Here is a 19559-nt window from a genome sequence, read left to right as displayed (position 1 = left end):
ATTTTATTCAAATGAGCAACTTTAAGTTGCAGTATGGAAATATTTTAATTTCCCCGGCTTTGCACTTCAACTTTCAGCTTCTTTCCGCTCGGCAATTCCAGCAATTCCAGCAAACCCCTTTTCTCTGGGCCAGAAGTTTTGGCCCAAGGAAAACAAAAAGCAACCCGCATAGTTATTAAAAGAGAAGTAACAACGAGACAAAAAGAGGGACGGCCAAGTTGTCTCTGCCAGAGTTTTCTTATGTTTTTTATCGTTTTCGTTTTTTATCTGGGAAGAGGGCCTTCTGCCATATAAAAGCAGTACTTATTTTTTATCGTAAGCGCAAAAATGCAAACAATTTTCAACTTCAACTGCAAACTTGCTGCCTCTCAGCCATCTCGACTCCGGAATTTGTAGCCAGCAAATTGAAAATGCATTCGTGCACGGAGCTCCAGACCTTAAAGCGATTCATTCGTTTTGTTTCAACTCAACTCGACTCGATTCGACTCGTTTCGATTCAAGTGAAGTCAGATCGTGCTGACTCCTCGAATATTCGGAAATGCGAGTTTCATGCATTTAAATGGGAACGCAAATTTGGATTGTTTTCCCGTTTTTTTCCTGTATTTCAATTTGAATTATTTTTGCCGGTCCCGGGCCATCATCCAATTGCAGGCGAAATGCCACGACTCGCCTTGTGCACTGCCCAGCTCGAAGAGCAGTAAAAATAAATCAACAACTGGGTCAATTTTAACGCTTCACTGCCAATGGAGTGTAAAGTCCCAACAAAAACAGAAAAACAGAAAAACAAGAGCCCAGAACAAAGCGTCACCAGGATGTGGGTGAGTGGTGCCGAGAGGTGTGATGAGTGCAGTGCGGGTCTGAGTGGTGCACCTACAGGCGAAGCCCTGCATGTGGTGCCATTACTACCAACTACCACCACCAACCACCACCAACCATTCACCGTTCACCGTTCCCGCCCAACTCCACCTGAGCGACTTGTGTGGGAATGTTCGGGAGTTGGTTTCCCTGCACTGCGCAAAAATCCAGCCAACAATTACAAACATATAGTCCCTTTAACTAGAATGTAAAGCAACATAATTGTTTGTTCCATTATTCAAAATTGTAAGCAGAGGCATGTATCAATTGTATTTCGTATATTTTCCCTTAAGATTGTATATTTTTCTTTGTTGTATTATGGTATTGTAATATTTCTCAGTGTTTCTACCTGTCCTCTGTTGCTGCCATTGCCGTCGTTACCAAGATCGTCGACTGCGAATTGCATTCGGTGTTTCCATCTGACGTCAATACAGGAACAAACGGCTGCTGCAGGAAATTCTGTGTATCTATCGTGGCAAAAGAAAAACAAGTTCGAGCCGAGACGTCCGGCTCTCTTATACGTGAAGACCTGGGATCGGAGAACCTGAAGTCCAATGATGTAGATGTACATAGCCCGTATGTACCACACAGCTCCAAGTGTAAGCCGATCTCAGGCCTCCCCTTCTTCATCCAACCGACGACATCCAAAACTTCTACGCCTTCATCTCGAACTTTGTGTTTTGTGTTTTGGGCTCGAGTTTCGCTCGGTCCCATTATGTGCGCCAGTTTTTTTTTTTTTTTTTTTTGGGCGCCAACTCTGGAGTTGTCCGATCGAGTTGGCGATCGAGAGAGTGCGGAGTGTGTATACCCAAAACACCAAAACACCAAAAGCGGCTGATAAAGTTCTCAGGCTTGGGTCCACTCTAGTTCACATTGTTGGATAATCTGGCTGTGAGACCACGAAGCCAACAAATTCCAACAAATTCCAGCGAAAACACGAAAAAACAAAAAACTCTAAGCAGACTCACTGACTGACTGACCACAGCTTCCGTACCCCGCATGGCTTTTGTTTTGAATTATGTGGGTGCTTTACTTTCGTAGCAAAGTTATAGGTACACTTTCTTTTAAGCGGAATTTGGTGACCCAAGAAAACATGGAAACAGTTTACATAGTAACTGAGGGAATTCACAATAGTATACTAGGTAACCCAAGAAAACATTGAAAGAGTTTACATAATGTGACTGAAAGAATTCAAACTAAAATTTATGGTGACCCAAGGAAACATTAAAGCCGTTTATATAGTAACTGAAAGAAACCGAACTTCATTATTTGGTGACCCAAGAAAGCATTGAAACAGTTTATATAGTGACCGAATGAATTCCAATTAAAATAAGTTTGGACATGTCAAGATTTGGTCAGCAATAGAGTCTTCCTTTCTTCTAGAATGTTTAAAAGCTTAAGAGTTTAAACATTCTTTGCAAAATTATATACCTGCACTGAATGCAAAGTAAGTTACGAAAATCCCCTTAATGATAAAGCAATGTGTAAATATTTGGATTTGACTTTATAAAATATTGCATACACCAAGCGGGAAAAGAGTATCCAAATCTCCGATAATCGAAGCTGTGACCCCAATTTCTTGTTTATGTTTACACTTATGGCGCGTCGCTTTTTGACTGCATTCGTGTGCGAGCACAGTTATCGCTATCGTTATCGTTATCGCCTTTAAGCGAGGTCGTAACTCGTTTGAATAGGTTACCAAGTGACCTTAGTCGGCAGTCACGCAAGCACCCACTTACAGCCTTTATACATTTACATGTAAATATCTGGCATGCAGCAAATGTAATGGTAAATCGATCCGCCGATGATTGCTGGCATTTCAGGGACCTGTCGACAGACAGGCCCAAATTTACTCCATATAGTACTCCTCAGGAGGGTGGTGGAGTAACCCCATCCTGTGTGGAGCCAAATGGGCAAACAACTACTTCATTTATCAATATTAGGCATTGGGGCGGGCGAAATTCGAATATTCGTATAAATGACTGCCAAGAAGCGAGTGAAACGAGTGAAGCGGAGCGCAAAGCCATGGAGCCGTATCCGTATGGTGTCCCTCTATGGGAATTGCAATTTCCTGGGGCCCGGCAAACCACTAATAACCGACCCTTTGTCTTTATCATCTGTCCCCGTCTTTGTCGTCATCGGTGGTTACACATGTTTGCTGCTTCGTTATATCAAACTGCAGATGGTCAATCTAGTCGCTTTGGCAGCTAGCTCGGTGCAAGATGTGGATACAAAAGCCACAAAACCAATCAAGCCCCTCCATCCGTTTTGGAGCCATCGAAACTGCAAGCCCCTCTCGCAAACCGATCCCTTCGATTCCCTTCGATTTCATACCCTTCCCTTCGCCTTGACATTTGCCGTTTGTTTTTCTGCTTTCTGGCCCAGTTGGATTGTTTGTTTTTCCGGGCCAGAGTGCTTTTTTCTGGCCTTTCGAAAATTTCGTAATTGAATTGCGGCCCCTAATGCTCGCACTCGCACTTATTTACACTTGCCAGTGTAATTGAAATTTCATAAATTTTAATTAAATTCTAGCCTGCGGACATGGCAGCATTTCGATTGTTCTGTTCGATGTGCGATGTGCAATGTGTGTGCAATTTGCGATGTTTTAGTTTTAGTTGTAGCTACAGTTTTCCCCGAGGATTTCCCATACATTACAATTCAGTATATCGACGTTTTGGCCGCCGATGGGTGACTCACCTCACTTGCGCAATCATTATACGACGTGCCCAGATCCGATTCTATAGTTTTGTACTGGCCAATTGCAAGAGTCCTGCACTCCTGCAGTCCTACGAGTCCTCAAGTTGGTGGAGTGACCAAGCGAGTTGATTGCTCAAGTCGTAAAATCCGGGAGTTGTTTGCTGTTTGCTGTTTGCCTTTCGTTTTCGGCGTTTACTGGGCGCGTTTTACACTTTGTTTACAGGATAATCGCATACTTTATGACACTTTCTACTTCGAGTACACTGGGCGTATGCGTTTGACGAAGGACTTTGAAACCGTTGACTTTTACGTGGGGCTGCACAAAGGATTTTTTATGTTATTCCAATTCGATTGGGGGGGAAATGGTTGCTTGAGTGCTTCAGAACAAAGGCAAAACTCATAAGACATAAGGCGTAAAATGAATGGCGATGCCGATGGCGATGCGAGGGGTCCGCAAATAAACGCGCCTTTTATGCACAACAAATAAAATCAATACGGCATAAAAGCAAGGGGGATATGAGTATGGGTCTGGTCAACAAACAAAGGTCCTTTGGCATTCGCAAGTTTCACTGCGGCACACACACCCCGGAACACGTGACTCATGGGTCAATGCGGTGGCTACGCCTTACACGCCTCATAAGCCTTATATGCATTATATAATTGTCACTGGACGAGCTGTTTTATTAGCATCCTCCCACTGTTTTTTTTTTTCCACTTGGCCGGGCCAAAATCACAGGTCGAAACCATAAACTGAAACTCACAGCTGTGCGTAGCCGCCACACCAATTGCCTGGCGTTTTTTGAAAACTCCAACTGACGGCTCTGTCGAACAGCTCGCTGGAAAATCGCGGCGGCTGCACAGGCCAAAAAACAGAAACAGAGAGAACCAGTTTTCCAAGGCAGCGGGGAAAAGCGCTCAGCGCGAAAATATGGGGTTTAATTTTTGGCAATTTTTGGAGCAAGCTATAAATGCTCGACGAGTTTTCTAGCTGCCACTCAAATAATATGATGGGAAACTTGGTAGTTTAACATTTACAACGCTGCCTAATATCACATTAGCGCGATTAAGAATACTGTTATTGAAACTTATTAATAAAAATAAATTGGAATTTTTTTAAAATTTTAGAAATATCAAACTATTTCGCTAGCTTAAGCTGGCATTTCTGCAGTTAAAGGACCTTATATATTTTCCCTTCCAAGCAATCAGCTGATGCGTAACGGCTATCCTGTTGGCCAAAATTCCCCAATAACGGGAACTGCTCACTTGCGCAACTGTCCTGGCCCGAAAAACCCCCCCAGTTGAGAACTTGCAGCCAGTACAAGTTTTCAGCTCTTATAACTCTCAGTCACTCTCTTTGCGATCCTTTGGGAAACTGGAATTTTTCTTGCAGCGCTGTTTTTCTTGGCTGTTCTGCTGCTTTTTTTTCCCCTCACATTTTCAAGTTTTGCACCCGCGCGGGTGTGGTCCTGTTTTTCCGATTCTGGCCAAAAAGGAGCGTGAAAAACGCCGAAAACGCGAGCGAATTTCCACATTAGCACAGACACACACACACACGCATAAGCACACACGCACAATTGGGAGAGCGTTTTCCCACCCCTTTTTCCGGTGGTGATTTGAATTTGTGACGTTCCGCTTGATTGCCGCCCGCTTTTTGCTTTGTTTTTCTTTTAAACTCTCCATCATTTTCCATCAATTTGCGTATCCATAACTTGAACAATTTTCCTAGTCGCACACACACTCACACTCACACACATTGGGAAATGGCGAGAGCGAGACAGCACTTACGGCCACTGAACGCTGCGATTGAAATGGGATTTCTGATTGCTTTTGACTCTACGGATTTCGTCCGCGTTCACGTACGCCGTGGTGGAACAACAATTGAGTACTGAATCTGCGTCAGTGCTGCTCGATTTGCCACTCGAAAAAGAGACAGCATTTGCTGCACGAACAGAGAGAGAGAGAGTGTGAGAGAGAGAGAGAAAGAGAGCGCTGCTTCGTCCAGAAAGAGACGGATTATACTCTCTTATACTTTCTGATGCTGGCCAAAGCGAACCTGTCCTAACCCTTTGACATGGCTTTCCGACGGACCGGACCGCAGAGAACCCGAGAATTCAGGGGAGTGCAGTGCACTCTAAAAAAACCTTGGTGCAGTTCATGTGGCGATTGTGTGTGTAACACTAAAGCGAAAGAAACACGCTTATTTAATCGGTTATTTGCAGGATTTCCATGCTTTAAATATCTTTCGATAAATACATAATCGTACTATCTCACGAGTATAGCAAATATTTGCTTTGGTCAACACACTAACCATGTTTTTCTTCGTGTGTGGGAAGCCCTTCTGCGCGGCCGCTCGGCTTCATTGAATAATTATCTCGAGTTTACCTGTTCTCGACTGTTGGCGGGCCCTTCGATGTGACTGTGACCCAAAAACCAGTTTCTCCGCCAAACTCCCAACTCGTTTGGCGCTCAGGAAAGGCGAAAAGCGCCTGCGCAGCGCGCTCAAAGTTGAAAAAGTGAAGCCATGTGGAAATGTGTTAAGTGCCAAACACCCAAAACATTTCAGTTTGAGTAGCCAAAGAACCGTAACCCCATGGCCATGGGCCATATAATTGGTTAATGCGAGCGAAACCCCCCTGCTTAAATGGCTTTTTAATTATGCCCAAGAATGCGGTACATCATCAGCCATGATGATCTACGTTTTCTACCTGCATTTTGGACGCTGCCTATGCATCTCGTTGGTCCATTTGCATCGTCACTTTTGGCCAGTCATAAAGTTCCCACGGCTCGCGGTGAGCCTGACCTACGTTGTAACGCTTCAATTAGCCAACATCTGCTGCCGTGGCCGAGAAAAACCCAGTTTCCCCGTGCTCGAGTGCCAAATATTTCCCTTGCAGACCGCCGTGCGAGAGGAAAACTCCGCCACTGGAAGGCGTGGAAAGCACTGCGACTGCGCGAAAATCTGCAAAAAGAGAAATTCCTGCCGAGAGACGCCCTCAATATGCTGGCCACTCTCCTTGGCTCTCTGAGCACCACCATCCAATTCGGAACCACCCACTCGCAACCACCCACTTTTGCCACCCAACGACTTTGCCCAAATGTTTCGTTTTCGCTGAATTTCACTTGGTTCACAGGCCACTCTGCCGAATCCTTCGCAGGACCTCCTTCTGGTGCACTAGCACACACACACACACATACACACACACAGCGAAGTACCTACTACTATACATATATGTTGATTTTGGCACTCTGATTTATGCATTATATTAGCGTTGATTTTTAGCTGCAATAAATCTGCACATAATCGGGGGCTACATGCTATAAAGCCATGCATGCCATCCCGTCCGTAATCATAATTCACCCGGCCCGTTAATAGGTCCTTCCCCCCTCCCCCTCTTCTCTCGACGAAGTCACTAATTTCTGACTTCAGACAGGTGAACGCCTCGCAAAGTGGCTCGTTCGTCTAAGAGTCGACGCCCCACGGCTGTCAAGTGCGATTCCCTGAATGCTCGAGTGCGTCGAAGAGCCATATGGTGGGCTCGAAGTCAGGTGGACTACCTGGAATCGAACAGCTGTCACAAGACAGTCAACTAATTGCCAATTTCATAATCGCCCAAATCTCGATTTGTTTCAGCTCAAAGGTGCTGATCCAGGTGCTGTTGCCAACTATTAATGACCGCACGTAGTGAGTGTGTCCAGTTCTCTAGAGAAACAGGCGCACGTGTTATGGGTGAAAATATGCTTTTCACAAACATTGAGAAAAATGAGTTAGTTTCAAAACTAGATTATTGCTGCTTGTGTTCGTTGCAAAGAGTTTCGTAGTTTCAATCAGGCTGCCGAGGCAAAGCACATTGAAGTTTTATAAAACAAGCCATATTATATACTATATATGATATTCTAAACTTTATTTCCAATTAGAGCATACATTCCAATTTCCATATAAAAAAAGCGATTAAACAGGCTTATCATGCTTGCTTTAAGGTAGCAACCCTAATCACCTTCTGGTAGTAAAAGTCGAAATTCATTTTGTACACATCTACAGACCAGGCGATTAGGAAATTGGTATCAACATGAAACTACGTCCTGTTCCTTGTGGCCTCTTTCTCGATGTGCATAGCCAAGGACACAGAAATATTGTCTCTTAATCCGGATCCCCAGTGGCTGCTGGGCTGCCCCATAATTTGCCCGGCTCGTGTCGCTGCAAGGTGTTCATGTGGCCATAAAAACAATAAAATATTTAACACAAATTTTAACTTAATGCTCGGCTCGTAAAAATGTATGAGTGTAAAAATGCTTACCTATGGCCTTGCAGGGGGGCGGCGGATTGTAGAGGTGGGCGCGTCCATACCAATGCCGCCTCATTAAACCAGAAATTACACAAAGGATAACGCGCAGCTTGACGGCGATGGCCGCAAAGTGCTTGTGTTTGTATTTGTCTCTTCTGTCTGTGTGTGTGTCTCTGTGTGGGTGTGTGTGAGCCACCCACACCGATCACCCTTTTTGTCCTGCTTTTGGCCTACGGCGGTCATACAAATAAAAAATTATCGCCCAAGTCCAGGACGAGCAAGTCCTGCGTTGCCATTATATTTTATTTTCACAATTTTTCGTCACTTCTGATGCTGGCTTTGGCTTTACTTTCTGTATTTGCCAGCTACCATATTCCTGGCCCGATTTAGGCCCTGCAAAAGACCTATACACCTTAAGAAATATCATATATGTTATGTATATATCTGATGAATAATTAACCATAGAATAGGCAAGCAAAAATCGAAGGACATTGTGTTCCAAACAAGGTATGTTTCTACTAGGTTATACTCTCAAGACTAAGGCTTATACACACATATTATTCAATTTGATATACAAATGTGTCATGACTTACATTTTTCTTTCAGTGTACGCATTCCCGGTCCATCCTGCCTCATCATTGTCTTTTGACGCTGCGAGCGTTTATCGTTCGTCCGGGGGAGTGGGTGTGTATCCTCGTCTTCCTGTTCGAGCTCCGGATGCTTCCTGCTTACTTCTCTTATGTGTATTTTTTACCGACGCTGATTTTTATTCCTCTGCAGGATGTGATATTTCATTCAGGGCCGCTAACAGAGCAGCTAAATGCTCTCCCCCCACGTCCACTGTCCCATGGATATGGGGCAGATAATAATTTCTCATCTTTATGATGTTTTCACGCTCTGCTGTGCCCTGCTTAAGTCAAGAAACCAGCGATTGTTGCTGCTGAAGGCAAAAGGAAAAAAAAATGAAATACAAAAAAAGAAGAGGAACAGCGGGCGAATGGAAGAGCATCTTTCGCTTTTCACTTTCTCGGTCCCATTCCCTCATCTGCACAATCGAATTGGGAATGCCCGGAAGCAGTGTGACCATAATTGCGAGCCCGACTAGACGAAGACATTGTTTTCCGTGGAGTCGGCGGAGGAGGGATACTCGATGACGAAGATGTCGTCTTTGGCGGAGTGAATGATATCCCTCGTCCGGTGGCTTCCTCCACCAAACTTGTTTGCTGCCCCCCTGCTCGTCATCGTCCTTTTGTTCGGCGGGTGTAGTGGGTCAGCGGAGCTGGCTGGATGTAATAATGAAATTTATGTCTGCATAACGCTGATTTATGTACGCTAATGAGCTTTTTAATTAGTTAATGCACGTGCGGGCCGCGGCGGGTGGTAATTTAAAAAATTAATTATGAAAAACTAGCCCTGCCAAATAAGCCATTTTGCGCATGCTGCCCTGGATAAAACGAAATCCTTGACATTAATACACCTTTGCTTAGTCAGTCTGGAATATATTTTGCTAATTTCGCAAAAGCTAGCCTTCTACGACTGAACATGTTGGAGGACTTTGCAACAGACGATTTGAAGATCGATAAAGACTATAGCCATGCCAATCAGAGGAGCGAGGATCGCCGAAGACAGGAGGCACATTATTTCAAACTTTATGGCCGCATCGAGATACACGAATGGCTGTTGAAGGACTCGGTGCAAATGAAAGCCTATCGCGAGGCTATTCAGGACAACGAGTTCTTTAGGCACAAGGTGGGTAGTTTGGTATTTGTAGACCTGTAGAGACACCTAAAGAGATTCCTGCAATCCCAAAGATCGTGCTGGATGTGGGCTGCGGCATGGGCGTCCTTTCGGTGTTTGCAGCCAAGGCGGCTGCCAAAAAGGTCCTGGCCGTAGATGCGGCCACCATTTCGGACTATGCCCAACAGGTAGCCCAGGATAATGGATTCGGCAATGTTATAACGGTGATCCGCGGAAAAGTGGAGGACATTGAACTGCCCGATGACATCGACAAGGTGGATGTTATAGTGTGCGACTGGATGGGGTAAGTAGACAAGCCAAAGGCAGTTCCCAAATGGTTAGCTACTTCCTGCAGTTATACCACTTTCTTTATTTATTCAGTAAATTTATTCTCAGTGGAGTTCCATCTGATTTGTATACAGATAGTTATTTTCCGCACCGATAACCTTATACCCCAAACCATTTTGCCACAGCCACTGCCTGTTTTCTGGCAATATGCTGGAGTCGGTGCTATTTGCGCGGGACAAGTGGCTGTCCGCCGAGGGCCACATCTATCCGGATACGGCGCAGCTTTATCTGGCGGCCATCAAGGGACGGGACCAGGATCTTGGTTACTGGCACGATGTGCACGGCTTCGACCTGTCGGCCATCCGGCGCAGATGCGAGTCCAAGGCGGTGGTGGAGCACGTGACCGGTGACCAGCTGATGAGCCGGGTGTGCCTGGTCAAATCGCTGGATCTGTACACCGAGCGCCGGCAATCCGCCAAGTTTCGTTCGCTATTCGAGCTGAAGGTCATGCGAAATGGCTGGGTTCACGCCCTGGTGGCCTACTTCGATGTCGGATTCAGCAAGAGCACCCAAAGGATCAGCTTCAGCACATCGCCCTGTGCACCGTGGACACACTGGAACCAAACGGTCTTCTACCTGGAGACGCCACTGCCAGTTAGGGCAGGTGAGTACATCAAGGGCGTGTTCACCATGAAGGCCAGCGAGGAGAGCATCTTCGACATGGAGTTCGACATCTATGTGGACTTCGATGGCAGGGAGAAGTCGGTTACCATCCATCAGTCCTTTGTGCTCTCCAATCCCCTCACGCTGTGTTGAGCCTTGCACCAAAAGTGGAACACAAAATATCGTCGGATCACGATAAAATGAACGACCGGTTAAATAAAGCAAAAGCCAGCCACATTGCCCGTGTGCTATATTTATATAATTTTATTGTGTGTAGGCACACATAAAAACATCTCTATGCCAGATTCCATTCCGTTGCATACATGTGCTGGAGATTCAGGAAAGAGCTGCGGACTCCATAACTTTGCAACACCCTTAATCTGGAAAAAGGTGCTACTTTTTATGCAGCAATCTATTTTCAACTTCAAGGATGGTTTGGTTCATACAAAAAACGCTTATCCTCTACGCATAATGTAAATAAAACATATAATTTTGAATCTGATATGTGTGGTAGGGCATCTCGAAGTTACAAATCCTCTGGCAACTGCAGCACACCTATGGCAGTGCACACAGTTGGGCAAATGTGTAAATAAGTGCAGCGCCAGCATTTAATTATTTAAAACAATTTTGCGATGTGTGTGCAGCGTTGTGCGATGTGTGTGCGTTGTGTGTGCGATGTGGGCAGCTCTAGTGCGCGTTGCTTTTAATTTATGCCCCATGTTTTTATTTTCATAGGTATTTATTTTTTGCTGGATGCCATTTGGCATTTTTTCTATCGCCGCTTATTTATGCCGGTCAGTTGACGCCATAAACTAGCGCATTAAGCGAATGCATAATATTGTTTGCCACAACTATTTTCAAACTATTTCACTTAAATACTGCAGATCCTGCGGCATGATAAATGCGCCAACAGTTCGCAAAATCGTGGCCCCCTAAAAAAAAGATTCATTCTGGATCACTCCGCGCGGACTTTTCAATCAAATTATAAGCTGTTTGGCATTTGCTTGTGCTCTGGCCCAGTAGCCCAGTTCTAGTTCCAGTTCCAGCCACATTTTACTCGCAAATTGGCCCACTGAGAAGGGCTCCTGCTGTTATCCTGCGAACCGCTGACGGTTATGCAAATGTTAGGTAAATGCGCATAATAATAATTTCAAATAAATTTAATGTTCTCCACACACACACACAGAGATACGCCTAAAGTTTGCTCAGCACAAGGTATCCATCCGTGTCTGTGTGCGTCCTCGCCCTCGTCCTTGTGTGCGTGCGTGTGTGTTTGCAAATGGCGAACGAAACCGTTAGACATGCGGCGCCATCGCCAAAGCTGAGATGTGTTTGTGTGTGTGTGTGTGCGTGTGGGAGCCACTGTGCATGTGGGTTTGTTTGCATAATGTGCAACATTTTATGTTTTTATTACAGCCCAACGCCAGACAGTGACTGCTAGGCGTGTCTAATGGCTGTGTGGATACACAGAGAAAATCGGGAAGGTACATCTTGAACACTTATTTGAGATCTACCTAGAATATTAGTTAATTGAGCTGGGTCTTCGATGCAACGGATGACGAAAAGAAGTCTTTAAGCATGCAGTGGAATTCAAAATGTAGCATTTTGTAATTAATCCTTTCGATATTTCTTTTGCAGTGCATGAGCTTAGGCTTTTTTCCCTCACTTTTGTCGCTCTACTCCTTTTGGCATTTACCTGTGCGCTGCATAAATGATGTGCAGACTATTTGCGCCATAAATATAATAGTTCTAATTTCGTACTAATGCATAGTAATCCTAAAGCTCAGGCCATTCGGCTGGGGTCACCACCAAAAAATGGAGGTTGCCCGTGTTGATTTATCGCGGTGGCCAAGGAAAACAAGCCAACTGCAGGCGGCCAAACACATCATGGGCCAAAGGATACAATGGCGGACAATGGTCTGTCAGGATGGCCAGGATGCGAGCGCGGACTTGCAAGGCTGGCGATGACAATTGGCAGCTCCAACGGAGTGCAGACTGCCCTCCGATAAAATAACCAACTGAAATGGGGAATGGGAAGTGGGTAGAACTGGAGGACATGCAAAGCGGCTGCATAAAATTTACGACCGCCGAGCGGAAGTGTGGGGAACCGGAAGTGGCAGTGCATTGACCACACATCCTCCTCGCAGGACTCTCTCTCGCAGGACGTACTAGCCGAAAAATTCCCAACGACATTGACGTGGTCACACAGCCATCGCAGCCCTGATATAGTGGCATATAATGAGCTGCCTAGAAGGAATGGGGGCATAAATCATGCAGCATTAACAGCTGCTTGGCCACATCAAATCCGAGTTAAGTTTTCCGCGCCGCCTGCTGCAGCGGAGTGGAATCCGGAAGTCGATCCGTATCCGCATCCGGATCCGGAGCGCTTAGGTTCTGGCTGCCGACGAAACAATGCTCGAGCATTGGGGGCCATAAAACAAATCGCTTTGGAATTGCAGTTTAAATATTTCTGCACAATTTTTCACTGGCTCTAGACACCCACACAAACTCGCATGCCGTCCTTGCAGTTCTTGCAGTCCTTGCATTATTTAACTTTTGCCAGCGACGGCAGAAGGATGATGCTGAAATAATTTTCAGTTTGCAAACCGAAAATTTATGACTTTGGCAGTTGATTTCTTAGCCGTTTGAGTGATTGCACAGGGAGTCCTTAAAGTCCTGGCAGCTCTGGATGTTCTGGGCGACTGGCCACAACCCAAAACCACTGCAAGCACATCCCAATGCTCACACTCAAGCAGAGATATCTGTGTATTCTGCAATATCTTCGCTTTGTGCAAACGCATTCGGCAGGAAAATTGCTTCCTTTGGCTGTCGATGGTTCGAAGTCTCAATATGAATACGTGTCTCTGAATGTGTGACCCCTGACCTGGCCCAGAACAGGTCCTTTTACTTGGGCCTTAGGATACTAAGCATACTAAGCACTTCCGACTACTACTACTACTCGATTTCGATTTCGATTTGCTTTGCACTTCTCGTGCCAATGTGTGCGAAATTAATTATACGAATTGCCATTTAAAGTAACTCGAGTGTTGAAAACTAATTAATTTGTTGGCTCGGGCACACACACACACACAGTCGTATAGTTAGGCGAAAATGTTTGCAATATTACGGTCTCCGTTAAAGGAGTGGATACATCCTAAGTGTTTGGGCCCAACTTTTCCCAACTTTAAGAACTCGCTTTGAAGGTTTTTCTGCCTGGATAAATCATTCGCAGGAAATGCCTTAATAGATGACAAAGAAAACTTTCACTCCCTTTTGAAGTCGCCTCGAAAAGGAGGCCCATCTTTACATGCTGCCACAAACAATATATGCAGGAGGCAGCCATGGCATTTAACGAGTTTCCCTTTGGTCCTGGCCCAGGATTCGCCTGCTGCTCCCGTTGTTGCTCGTAAATGCTCTGCAGAAGCCTTTGAATTGAACAATTTAAGGTCCTGTCTCGCCCCTGTATGTGTGTGTGTGTGTGTGTGTCAGTGTGAATGTATATGAGCGCCTGTTATGCGGTGGCCATTATAGCTGCCGCAGTGCCTTTCGAATGGAAAATGTAATGCCCTTTGTTGTTATTTTTTAGCGCTCCGGGTTATGAAAACTAAAACATGCATATATACTATACATACTATACAGGGCAGCACTTTGCGGTAAACTACACACTTGGCACTTGACACCTGCAAAGGCAGCGTAGACAGTAGACACGACACGCATACGCCACGTTGTCCCCAAATTGCCCTAAAAGCGTAAAACAGCTAAAAACATCTAGTAGCGACAGCTCGTTGCGCCCAGGAAGTCTCAGATGCGTCCACCCAAGCACCCAGCCCCACTTGGACCCATTCTAGCCCATTTTCCCTTGCCGTGGCCCATTGTTTATTAGCACTGCTGGCTTTTCCCGCAGCCAACCAGCCAACCATCCAGCTAAAGGCACAAAGCAAACAATTTCAGTGTGTTGTTTGTGGGCTGCTTCCATTGTGCCGCTGCTGCGGGCACACGGTGAAAAAACTATAGCATATAGAGATGAGTTTCATCTTTGATTTCGGATAGCAGCAAAATGGATTGAAGCGGTACAAAAACAATCACAATGCACCTAAAAACACCAACAAAGGTGTAAGAGAATGGAACAGGATTCATATTTATATTCATGTTTTGAATCCTTAATCCATATTTGCAATTTAAATGGCTGCTTTTTCTATCCGTGTACCTTTTTGCAAGCTCCATTCTACACGCGGCTGTTGTCGCCTTTAGGTCACCGTGTCAGCTCCACTGCAGCACCTCCGGAGAACGGAGCATGGAGCACGGAGAATAGAGCCCAGAGCTCCAAGGCTCGGTCCTCTGGCCAAGTGGCTGGCCTTAACCGGCTATCCCACACCCGAATCCCAGATCCTGCCCTGACCTGAAGCGAACTGCACCGAACTGACCTGACCCAGCTATCTGCAGCGTGATTCTAACTTAGCCATGGGTTTCGTTCGTGTGCCTCAGATACTTTTTATTATGCTGCTGCAACTGCTGCGAATTTTGGTGCAACGACAACGGGCAATTAAGGCATCTGACAATTAATGTTGGCTGCCTTTTGTGTTTTCTCCGTCGCCAGCAAAAATTCCCTCCAAACAAAAATCGAGCTGACTCACTCAGTTGTTCAATTTAAATGCAATGCAACGTACAAATTGTTCTTAGAAATGTAAGAAATTATGTGCCAAATAACCTTGCAAGTTCAGGACGAAATTGTTTAACTGTACGAATGCCTGACACAATATTCCTACCTTTCTGTCTGTGGCTTCCCACTTTTAATTGATAAGAGAGTCTCAGTTGGCTGTGGTTCAATACACCATCTTCGGTATGCAAACAATGTATGTATATTCATAGCGAGCTTACGAGCACAACAGGCGAACGCAAATAGTTGGGGTAAACACGCCACGGGGAAGTCAAATAGTTGGAGTGAAAAAAAAAACCTAAAACCAATATGCCATGCTGGCAGCTCCAACTGCGGGGGCCAAGACCTTGGTCCTTGTATGTACCTTTGGCCACCACCCACTTGCCGTTTGTGGCATCTGGCAGTCCGATGCGCCTTTCTTTGTGGCTCCTTTCACCGATACTGCCCGCTGGATACTTTCTTGCGGTGCGATATGTCCATTGGATGCCAGAGACCCTTTGCCATTCACTTGACTCGAAGGACCGTAACTGAATCGCAACGTCAATTGCTACTTCAGATGTCTCCTACAAAAATTATCTTGCAAAAAAAATGTTCTTTTTAAAATGTACACCTATTTTAAAAGTTTAAAGTAATAAATATACATTTTTACACAAAACAACAAGACAATTGCAAACATTTCTTAAACTAAGTGTAATTTTTACCCAAAACAAGGAGTCTTTGTTTGCCAGTCTGGAAAATTTGTTAGAGTGTGGGTGCCCTTAAGTCGGTCTGCGATATTGCCTTTGAGAAAAGCTGACAGTTCTTTAAGCTGCTTGCCGGTGCGGTTTTTCAGACAGTGCTACAATCGCATTAATGGCCACCAAATCCATTCAGTTTATGGAATATTTCGTTGCGGCCATTTCCCTTTGGTACTTTGACTTTTAGACTAGACGTTAAAGTGCTCGGGAAGTGTGAACTCAGGGGCAAAATCTTGATTCGCTTGATTCGCATACATTTGGCATTTCAGTTGTTTGACAATTTATGTTATTAGGACATATCAATACAAGGCTCGTAGTCAAAGGATGTTTTGCGGTTGCTGTGGTCCCCATTTCATAGCAGCGCACTCGTAATTTAATGAGTGGTTGAGTTTAATCCACTTACATACTTTTTTGTGGTCGATTCTACATGACAAAAGCAAATGGCTCAGTGGATGGATGGATTGTTGAATGGATGGATGGATGAATGGGTGGGTGGCTGTCTGGAATGCCCAACCCCGTTTGTCTGGGATGCAATTGATTGCGTTGCGGTTCGCAAATCTATAAACAAATGCTGTCACTACATTTGATCTTTTTGTGCTGGTTCATTGGTCGGGCATTAGAGCAGAATTATGCATTTGATTTGTGTAATTTTGTGGTAAATATAGTTCTGCAACTATGCCGAGCGCGGTCAATTTACGTAGCTGTTGTAGATAATGAACTGCCAATGCCATTGAAACTGCCATTTCCCGCAGGCGGGGCAATAAAGAGCAGTGAAAATTGGAAAATACGAGGCGCCAGTATTTTGACAAAGACATAAAACCTGGGGGCCCCCCCCCCCCCCCCCCCCCCCAAAAAAGGGAGCATCTGATGGAGGAGAACCACTTAAGAGCCACGCCACCGAAGCCAAAAGCCGCAGGAAAATTAATTAAACTTTGCTTTCGCTGGCGGCTTCGCGTAGGAAATTACCCATAGGCAGCCACACCACCCACTTCACAGCCTACTCACCTACTCACCTACTCCTTACTGTGGAAGTGGAGCAGCCGAAATGCATTTAGCGCCCGAAACGCTGAGGTGCAACACCCGCAACGCTTAGATACACTGTTCAAAATTGTATATATATGTATATGCAGTTCATTATAAGTAAGCGGCATATCTATGAAGTTCTTTATATGTGAGCGCCATATCTATGAAGTTCTTTATAAGTAAACTGCATATCTATGCAGTTCTTTATAAGGGAGCTGCATATCTATGAAGTTCTTTATAAGTAAATTGCATATCTACGAAGTTCTTTATAAGTAAACTGCATATCTATGAAGTTCTTCATAAGTGAACTGCATATCCATGAAGTTCTTTATAAGTGAGCGTCATATCTATGAAGTTTTATATAAGTGAGCTATTCTTTTCTTTCTCTCTATTCTTTTTTTTAGAACTAAGCTCCATATCTATGAAGTTCTTCATAAGTAAACTGCATATCAATAAAGATCTTTATAAGTGAGCTCCATATCTACTAAGTTCTTTATATGTAAGCAAGTCAATATTATATAAGCATTATTTACATTTAAATGTTTCATTCAACAATTGGAAGTACTGGGAACTATTAGAACATATTTGCTTAGAATTTAAAACAAAGAAAACCTTTTTCTCTGTAGGCATTGAGGAGCGCTGATGAAGTTACGCGGCATCCTTGTGGCGGCGATGAGGAGCGGTGTCCTGGAGAGCGGAGCGTGAATGTGGAGGAGAAGCACTTAGCAGCGGCAGGCTCGACTGAAATACGAAACTATTTGGACTCATCGAAGCTCATTTCTGGTTAGCCGTGGAAGGCGGCAGATAGCGGGAATATGTATATTTGGCAGCAAATTAAGCATTTCCAAGTGTGCGGTTCACGGTGGCAAGATACAAGATGCGGTGCGCACGGTGCTTCAATGTGTTTCTGTGTGTGTGTGTGTGTGCGTAATAAACATTGCTGTCGGAGGCGAAAGAGGACTCTTTATGTAGCTATAGTTGAAAAGTTTTGCAAAGCACACTAGGCTGCGAAAGTTTCCCGAAAGTACACTACAAGAAAATGAACTGTGGATTTTATCAGCCTTATGCATTGTACTTACACTTCATAGTCGAATCAAATGTTGCCAAATTATGACAACCCAAATGTTGCACTTGATGGTGCCAATTCAATAGTAATTATGTCTTCAAATTTTCTTATCGGTAGCTGTGAGTGAAACTCATAAACTTGTTGCCACTGCACTTTTGCGCTTCTGCAGCGCCCAGATATACACAAACATTGTGTCTGAGCCATTGTGGTTAGAGTTTCCCCAGCGAATCAGTCACGTTCCTCAGGAAAATTTCGCTTTTCGCGACGCTGCCGAAGTTTAGCTATTAAAAAATCACGACTTACGCCTGCCAGTCTCTGCTGCTTTCATAATCCGCTTAAGTGTTGCAGGCCCGGCGGTTCTGAGGTTCAGAGGTTCTGAGATTCAGAGGTTCTGAGTTTCAGTGGTTCAGAGGTTGTAAGACTGTGAGGTTCTCGCCTATGTTAATTGAGCAAACATCAAAGGATGCCCAAGTTTTGCTGGCGGCCCCCAAATTGAGATTCATGCCGACAGTGGGCTGGAATTTGCATAACTTCGTTAGTCGTTTCGTTTCGAGGCCCCAGAACTGATTAGTCGGCAGGTAGCCGAGAACCGCTCAAACTTATGAATGTTTTAGTGCAATACAAAGTCTTGTTTTAGCCCCGGTTAGCCGATATATGTGTACACATGTATATGCGAAACCGCATTTGCAAGTGTTTGCACTATCGGGCCAATAACTCATGTGTACGCTGCCGGCGAACCGAGGATTTTCCAGCATCCAGCATCCCAGACTCACTGGAAGAAAAGAAAGCCGCAGAGTGGAGTGACAGTAGCGCTTTCATGGCCCCAATATGGCAGAGTGCAAAAAAACTAACGCGCCAGCAGTAAAGGAAATCGTTGGCATTAATCTCTCAATAAATCAATCGAACAGGAATGGGGGCAAAATGTCGTTTGTGGGTGGGTGGGCGCAACTTTTCTGAACCGCCGAGCTCAAGTGGAATCAGGGCCTAGCAAAAAAAACACCCCCATATTCACAGATAATTGTTCTATTCTCAACTTACCAATATAAATCAGACAGATTATAAAATTAAATGCTCTACGATTACACCTTCAATTATTTAGAGCAGTGTAGGTGGAGTGCATTAAAAAAATGGTTAAATATGAATAAATCATTGTACCCGTTTGCCACAATAACCGACTATTAGAATTGAAGTCGCAACTAGACCTACACAAATGGGTTTATGCTGTGCCGGAACCACCTGAAATATTAACCGCAAAAAGGTTAATCAATACACACTTCACTGAAAATCCCGCAGCAAATATATCCAGTGTTCCGAGCTTCTTTTTACCACGGCAACGATTCCTTTCGCGTTGCTCGTGCGGCGCGCTGAAAAGTATGCAATGCTTATTTTCATTTTTGATTATTCCGCCACTGATTGCGCGAACGTCGCACTTGCCATTCGTCTTTGTCAGCAGCTGGGGGGTGGAACAAAAAAAAAAAAAAAGGATATGGAGGACGAAGGAGGACAGCACTCCTGTCAGCAGTTGCTATCTGTGAGCAAAGGAAGGGCCCCCG

At 44.8% G+C, this 19559-nt stretch overlaps 2 protein-coding genes across 14 annotated transcripts in view; one reads left to right on the top strand and one right to left on the bottom strand.

Moving 5' to 3' along the window:
* The window catches only part of LOC6526806 (protein turtle), a 39701-nt gene extending 34242 nt beyond the window's left edge, over window positions 1–5459 (bottom strand). For 9 of the 13 annotated variants that reach the window (XR_006245121.1, XR_006245122.1, XR_006245123.1 and 6 more), the window contains exons 1-2: window positions 5338–5457; window positions 3553–3868 (exon numbers count right to left, since the gene is read on the bottom strand). The gene's annotated coding sequence lies outside the window, so the exon portion shown is untranslated. Of the gene's footprint in view, window positions 1–3552; window positions 3869–4313; window positions 4403–5337 lie in introns of those variants that run through there. The other 4 variants (XM_015197977.2, XM_039371590.1, XM_015197981.2 and 1 more) reach the window with 3 other exon arrangements.
* A 288-nt stretch (window positions 5460–5747) lies between these two features.
* LOC6526805 (protein arginine N-methyltransferase 8) lies at window positions 5748–10760 on the top strand. Its single transcript, XM_002087871.3, has 4 exons — window positions 5748–8342; window positions 8442–9584; window positions 9647–9876; window positions 10046–10760. Exons 2-4 carry the CDS (start codon window positions 9378–9380, stop codon window positions 10674–10676), a joined length of 1068 nt encoding a protein of 355 aa, XP_002087907.1. The 5' UTR covers window positions 5748–8342; window positions 8442–9377; the 3' UTR covers window positions 10677–10760.
* The last annotated feature ends 8799 nt before the right edge of the window (window positions 10761–19559 follow it).

The sequence above is a fragment of the Drosophila yakuba genome, chromosome 2L (genome assembly GCF_016746365.2).
Source record: "Drosophila yakuba strain Tai18E2 chromosome 2L, Prin_Dyak_Tai18E2_2.1, whole genome shotgun sequence".
Lineage (NCBI taxonomy): Eukaryota > Metazoa > Arthropoda > Insecta > Diptera > Drosophilidae > Drosophila > Drosophila yakuba.
The sequence above is the reverse complement of the archived record's forward strand: the minus strand, read 5'-3'. Positions and strand labels throughout refer to the sequence as shown.